The sequence below is a fragment of the Capsicum annuum genome, chromosome 12, assembly GCF_002878395.1.
Source record: "Capsicum annuum cultivar UCD-10X-F1 chromosome 12, UCD10Xv1.1, whole genome shotgun sequence".
Taxonomy (NCBI): domain Eukaryota; kingdom Viridiplantae; phylum Streptophyta; class Magnoliopsida; order Solanales; family Solanaceae; genus Capsicum; species Capsicum annuum.
Genome location: NC_061122.1, coordinates 29,817,089 through 29,824,644, shown reverse-complemented (window position 1 = coordinate 29,824,644; position 7,556 = coordinate 29,817,089). Strand labels below are relative to the sequence as shown.

The 7,556-nt window shown below is 36.4% G+C and overlaps 1 protein-coding gene across 1 annotated transcript; it reads left to right on the top strand.

Annotated features, from left to right (window-relative positions):
• The first annotated feature begins 3,317 nt into the window (after positions 1–3,317).
• Positions 3,318–6,953, top strand: LOC107851074 (pentatricopeptide repeat-containing protein At1g20230). Its single transcript, XM_016695975.2, has one exon. It carries the CDS (start codon positions 3,806–3,808, stop codon positions 6,068–6,070), a length of 2,265 nt encoding a protein of 754 aa, XP_016551461.2. The 5' UTR covers positions 3,318–3,805; the 3' UTR covers positions 6,071–6,953.
• The last annotated feature ends 603 nt before the right edge of the window (positions 6,954–7,556 follow it).

The window sequence follows — 7,556 nt, the reverse complement described above, 5'->3', positions numbered from 1 at the left end:
CTTGTGACTAATCTGACAGGGCAGTTATAGTTAGATTGAATATAATATGAAGTCATACATATATATCATGGCTTTTATGCCACAAACTTTTTGGTTCGATATTACAATGATGCAATATGATTTGTGAGTAATCCAATAGCCAATATGATCTGTGAATTATCCAATATAATAAATTTGGTAAATGTACCATGAAGTTATACAGGTTTTTCATGATTTGCATGTTACATTTCTAAAATGAAAATCTTCCCTTTGTTGCTTTGAATCATTAAAAAATGGTATCATAATTCATGAGTGAGAATAAATAAATAAAGGAGGGATACGAGGAAAAAGGGTAATGAGTTTAAATAAGGTATATTAAAATTATGATAATTCAATGTGATTTGTGAGTTATATCCAACGTGATAGCTAAGGTAAATATAACATAAAGTCATGTCGATTTACTGTTATTTTTTTGGTACAATTTGTATTTAGAATATGAACTTCAAGAATAAGTTCAAACTATTTTTTGAAAAAGTAAAAAAAATCATAAGAAAAAGATGAAGAAAATAATAATCAAGTCCACTGAATTCATTATACGTTTATGCTTAAGGAATTTATTTTGCTCAATTACCCGAGGTTGATGGTATTATTTTCTGGTACCTCAAATTTATTGAACTACGAACTCACTCAACGATTTGCAAATCACACTTAAGTTTGTTCAAGAAGAAAAGAGTATTTTACTTTAAAATTTTGTGTCTTTACCTGAGAAAAAAAAGCAGGTATTTATCGCCAAAAGGTGGTGCTTCATAAAAGAAGCAATAGTTCATGAAAGATCACACTATTTTGAACCGTCGCCAACTTATAAACCTCATCTGTAGCAGCAGATGGGTCACACACGGCCGCAAGTTAGCCTTTGCACAAAACAATGTATTTTGGATGACCTGCATTGGCACCTATGCTAGCATCTGTGTCCACGAATGGCTAGGTGCGCCCGCAGGTCCTAATTACATTTTCAAATAGTGCCTCGAAGGATCGCGTCCCTTCGGGGTGCATTGTGATATGCATCCGCACATACTTGTGTGCGTTCGTAAATAGAAAAACTCTCAAATTTCAAATGAATTTTGTTTAAAGAAAGCTAATTTCTTGATCAATTGACAAAGAACGACGATAGTGTAAGGCTTGTCTTCTTCTTGCCTCACTATCCACATGAAGGAGTGCTTCTATATTTAAGCATAAGGATATTCTTTTCGTCCATCAATGTGGGAGAATACTCCTTTATAAAGTGAACATACATTTTTTATTTTCCCTCCATTTTCCATTCACTTTCTCCTCCATTTTTCATTCACTTTCCTCACTTTAAACGTAGCACTTACTACGACTTGCATGCCACCATTTTAAAATGTGTTTTCCTCTTTTCATTTCGTTTTTATCTTTGAGATTAGGACAGTCCAATATCATTTGTAAGTAATGCAACTTGACATATACGTGGAATATAGCATGAAGTCATATAAGTCTATCATGACTTGCCTGACATAATTTAATACATGATCTACCTATAAAATTTGTAAAGATATGTCATTTAGACACACAGACTAAAACATGTTTTAATTAAATACCTCAGCTCCTGATAAAAATATTATAATTAAACACTTTCAATTCAATTTTTTAACCCCAAAAGGGCCAAGAAAGAAATCTTATATCAACACTCATCGTGGGAGAACATTCTTCTTTCTCTACGAAGAACTTCGAACTTTATGAATGTAAGGCAAACTCAAACACTACATGTATTCGACAACATTCTAACTCTCATAATAAAATCAAAATCACTTTCCCAAACAAAACAAATCCACTCTCACAAGTGAACTTTTAATTCGCCAATATTAGATTTAGCGGTTTTTTGATTCGCTTGGTGAACTTTTGGTATCCTCTATTTTGTACTTCTTTTCTAAAGCATCCTAGAATTTCTTAGAGGTCTTCATATTGTTGTATACATTGTACAGATCATCTTGTAGGCCACTTAGAATCTAATTCTTACATAAAAATCTGAGTGCTTCCAAGCTTCAATTACTAAGAAAACGTTCTTTTTTTGGAGTTTCTTCCAATAATTTAAGAACGTTTTTCATGATGAACCTTTGCAGACTTAAGATAATCAAGTAAAAAACATCTTTTGTTGCTATCTTTTGAAATCAACATCAAATTTTTTTTTGATTTTCCGCTAGTGCCATGACTCGAAGTAGTAATATTAGTTACTACAACATTCGTCATTCCATCATTGATTTAATTTTAAGTAGTTATTTTGTTGTCACAAGTAGACAATCAATTTAATATCATAAATATTATAAATAAAGTCTTTAAACTTTAAAGAACTTGTTTCTAATTTAATGATGAAATTTTTATGTTCTTCTAATAGTCAACTGAAATGAACTTTGAGTCATGATGAAGTTTTTATATCTTCAAATCACTATCAAATTCAAACAAAGTAGAAAATCAAAAGGCTTTAATCTCCAGAAATTAAAATACAGATAAATTAAATACCTTAAGATTGTTATTTTTTGGGTACAATCTGTATTTACAATGAACTTCAAGAACAACAAAAAAGTTCAAACTATTTTTCGAAAAAATAAAAAATTCATAAGAAAAAGATGAAGAAAGAAAGAATTAAGTCCACCAAATTCATGATGTGTTTGTCCTTAAGAAATGTATTCCCCTTGAGTACCGAAGGAATAATGGAATATATCCTCCTAAGATAATATGATTCACTTCAGCAAATAGTGTTACCTCAAATTTATCGAACTACGAACTCACTCAATGATTTGCAAATCACACTTGACTTTTTTCAAGAAGAAGAAAGTGTTTTTACTTCAAAAATTTGTGCTTTTACCTGAAGAAAAAATTGGGTATTTATAGCCAAAAGGTCGTGCTTCAGAAAGGAAGCAATGGTTTATGAAAGATCGCACTGTTTCGGACTGTTGTCGATCTATGGAACCCATCTGTGGTTTCAGATGGGTCACATACGGTCTCAGGTCATCCTTTGCACATAATAATGTATTTTGGCTGACCTGCATTGGCGCCTGCACTTGCGTCATCCTTTGCACAAAATAATATATTTTGGCTGACCTGCATTGGCACCTGCACTAGCATCTGCATCGCAGATGGCCAGGTGTGCCCTCAGGTCCCAATTTCGTTTCAAATAGTCGCTCAAAGGGTCACGTCCCTTTGAAGTGTGTTATGACATGCGTCCGCACGTGCTTTGACAGCATGAGGCTTGATTTTTTCTTACCTCACTATTCATATAAAGGAGTGTTTTTATATTTAAGCACAAGAATATTCTTTTCTCTCGTCAATATGGGAGGAATACTTCTTTATAAAGTCAAACACACATTTTCACTTTTTGGTTCATTTTCTTTCCTTCATTTTTCATTTACTTTCATCACTTAAAACCCAACATTTACCATGACTTGCATGTCACCATTTTGAAAAATATGTTTTCCTCTCTTCATTTTGTTTTTAACTTTGAGACTACAACAGTTCAATATCATTTGTAAATAATGCAACTTGACATATATATCGAAGTCATATCGGTCTGTCACGATTTGCCTGATATAATTTAATACATGACTACCTATTAAATTTACAAAGATATTTCATTTAAACATGCAAATTAAATCATATTTTAATTAAATACCCCAAACTCCTAATAGAATATTTTAGTTACACACTTTCAATTCAATTTTTTTTAAGCAAAAGGGAAAAGAAAGATATCTGATATCACAGCAATCAGCGCGGGAGAACATTCTTCTGTTCTCTACGTAGAACTCCAAACTCCATGAATGCAAGGGAAGCTCAAACACTGCATGTATTCGATACCATTCTAACCCTCATTGCAAAATCAACATCACTTTCCCAAACACAACAAATCCACTCACACATCATCAAAACTGGCCATTCCAATGACACCCATATAACCAACAAGCTCATTTCCCTCTATGCCAACTCTCATCACTACATCAATGCAGAATCTCTTCTCAACTCTCTCCCCAACCCCAACATCTTCTCATTCAAATCCCTCATTCACGCTTCTTCAAAATCCAATTTGTTCAATTATACTCTTGTTTTATTTTCAAGACTTGTATCTGCGTGCATTTTGCCTGATGTGCATGTACTTCCTAGTGCTATTAAAGCATGTGCTGGGTTATCGGAGTGGGGAATTGGTAGACAGGTACATGGGTATGGTTTAACAACTGGGTTGGGGTTGGATTCGTTTGTTGAGGCTTCGTTGGTGCATATGTATGTGAAATGTGATCGTTTGGGATGTGCACGTAAGGTGTTTGATAAAATGCGTGAACCAGATGTGGTTTCTTGGAGTGCGTTGGTTGGTGGGTATGCGAAGAAAGGGGATGTTGGTAATGCGATAAGGGTGTTTGATGAAGGTGGAGAATTGGGTATTGAGAGGAATATAGTTTCGTGGAATGGGATGATTGCGGGGTTTAATCAGAGTGGATGTTATTTAGAAGCGGTTTTGATGTTTCAGAGGATGAATTATGAAGGGTTTAGGAGTGATGGGACGAGTATTTCAAGTGTTCTTCCAGCAATAAGTGATTTGGAGGATATCAAGATGGGTGTTCAAGTTCATGGTCATGTGATTAAAATGGGGTTTGAGTGTGATAATTGTATTGTCAGCGCGTTAATTGATATGTATGGAAAGTGTAGGTGTACGTTGGAGATGTCACGAGTTTTTGAAGGGGCAGAGGAAACGGATTTGGGTGGTTTTAATGCTTTGGTAGCTGGGCTATCGCGGAATGGTCTTGTTGATGAGGCTTTCAAAGTCTTCAAAAAGTTTAAGTGTAAAGTGAAGGAATTGAATGTGGTCTCGTGGACTTCGATGATTTCTTCCTGCTCGCAACATGGGAAAGACCTTGAGGCGCTACAGATTTTTAGAGAAATGCTGTTGGCTAGAGTGAGGCCAAACTCTATAACAATTTCTTGTTTGCTTCCAGCATGTGGCAATATTGCTGCACTAGTACATGGAAAGGCAACACATTGCTTCTCTCTGAGAAATTGTTTGTTAGATGATGTCTTTGTCGGTAGTGCATTAATAGATATGTATGCCAATTGTGGAAAGATTCAGGTGGCTCGCATCATTTTTGACAGGATGCCAGTACGTAATTTGGTCTGCTGGAATGCAATGACCAGCGGATATGCAATGCACGGAAAGGCTAAGGAAGCTATTGAAATCTTTGACTTAATGCAAAGAAGAGGGCAGAAACCTGACTTCATTAGTTTCACGAGTGTTTTATCTGCATGCAGTCAAGCAGGCCTTACAGAACAAGGACAGCAATACTTTGATTCTATTTCTAGAGTTCACGGACTTGAGGCCAGAGTGGAGCACTATGCTTGTATGGTGACCCTTCTCGGTCGCGCAGGAAAGCTCGAAGAAGCCTATAACATGATTTCCACAATGCCAATTGAACCAGATGCATGTGTCTGGGGTGCTTTACTGAGTTCTTGTAGAATACATCGTAATATGAGTTTGGGGGAGATTGCTGCTAATAAACTATTTGAACTTGAACCCAAGAATCCTGGAAACTACATTTTACTATCCAATATTTATGCTTCTAACAACAGATGGAATGAAGTAGACAAGGTGAGGGACATGATGAAACATGTGGGCTTGGGTAAAAATCCCGGATGTAGTTGGATTGAAATTAAAAACAAAGTGCACATGCTATTAGCAGGAGATGATTTACATCCTCAAATGCCGCAGATTATGGAAAAGTTGCGAAAATTTAGCATGGACATGAAGAATTCAGGTGTTTCACATGATACAGAATTTGTTTTGCAAGATGTTGAAGAACAGGACAAGGAGTTGATCTTGTGTGGGCATAGTGAGAAGTTGGCTGTAGTTTTAGGAATATTGAACACTAACCCAGGGACACCTCTAAGAGTCATAAAGAACCTTAGAATTTGTGGGGACTGCCATGTCTTTATTAAATTCATCTCCAGCTTTGAAGGGAGAGAGATTTATGTTAGAGACGCTAACCGTTATCATCATTTCAATGAAGGTGTTTGCTCATGTGGAGATTATTGGTGATTGAGATTCGTAATTTCTTGTGATGTTCTCCGAGCATTGAGAGTACCCCCGAAGCAGGACGTTGGTGAATCCAGTTGTGGGGAGGATGCAATAGAACCAGTTGCATTTAACAACATTGGAACTGGGCAGCCAAGTTTAACCCTGGTGTATGAATCTGACAATCCAAGCAGTTGTAATCAATTGTAAAGTCCTTTCCTTTCATAGCAAATGATGAGCCTTGGTTCGTTCATGGAGAAAGTTGAAAAGCCTCGGCCTTTAACAAATTCATTTCCTGCTTTGAAGAGAGATTTTTGTTAAGAGACAACCATTTTCATCACTCTCTTGATGGCATGTGTCCACATGGGATTCTTGGTGATTACGACAACATTACCCAGTGTAGTCCCACAAAGTGGAGTTAAGGGAGGGTAGAGTGACAAAGCTACGGACAAAGTTAGTTGAGCGTTTGAAAGCCCTGGAAGCTGGAAAGTTATTTGAGTGTTTGACAGCACCTGGAAGCTGGAAAGTTATTTGAGCGTTTGACAGCACCTGGAAGCTGGATCTGTGAACAGGGGCGGAGCTAGCCTTTGCTGAGGGGTTTCATCCGAACCCCATCGGTAGAAAATTTGCTATACATGCATGGTTAAAATTATTTTTTATGTATATATATTAGATGTTGAACCTCTTTCGTTTAGTTTGTATGTTCACTTATGAACCCCCTTAGTGAATACCCTGGCTCCGCCACTGTCTGTGAATCCGAACTGTGGGGTGGATGCAATGGGCAATGTTGCGCTTTTGAGAAATTGGAACTCAGCAGCCAGGTCTTATTCCTAAGGCGGCATCCAACACACAAGCGCTTGTAACCATCCAACGTTTGATTATATTATTTATAAGTTCTTATCAGCCATTTTTTGGCCGAGGTTCTATCAAAGACAGCCTCTCTTCCTTTTAAGGTAGAGGTTAGGTCTGCGCACACACTACCCTCCCCAGAGCAGTGGGATTACTGTGGGTATGTTGTTGTTGTATCAGCCATTTTTATTAACATCAAGCATTCCTAATCAGTCATTTTACTTTTCTAAAACAAGAAATCCTTTTGTTCATTCTACTTCTGTTCTTCTGTTCTTCTGTGCTTCACGTGGGCCTTTTCTTGTTAGGGATGATTTACAGGGTTGCAACTTGCAACTCATTTCTCTCTGTGTAGATTCTTGGAAACACACTCCCTCTTTTACTTTTCCCCCTTTCTTTTTTCTTAAAAAAGAATTATGTGCAAGGACTAGCTTTAAAAGAATACAAGGAATTCTAATTATCAGAATGAATAAAGATTATATAAATGGGAAGTCTTTTAAAAGCTAACCCATTCAGTTAGGAAAGTAGTCAAAAAGTTTCGAATTCAAACAATGAAGTCTTTATCTGCAAAGAACCAAAAACGTAGATACTACTAACCATATGAGCTACAAGAATTGTACTTACCGACTCAAAAAAGGAGAAAAGAAGAAAACAGCATCTATAA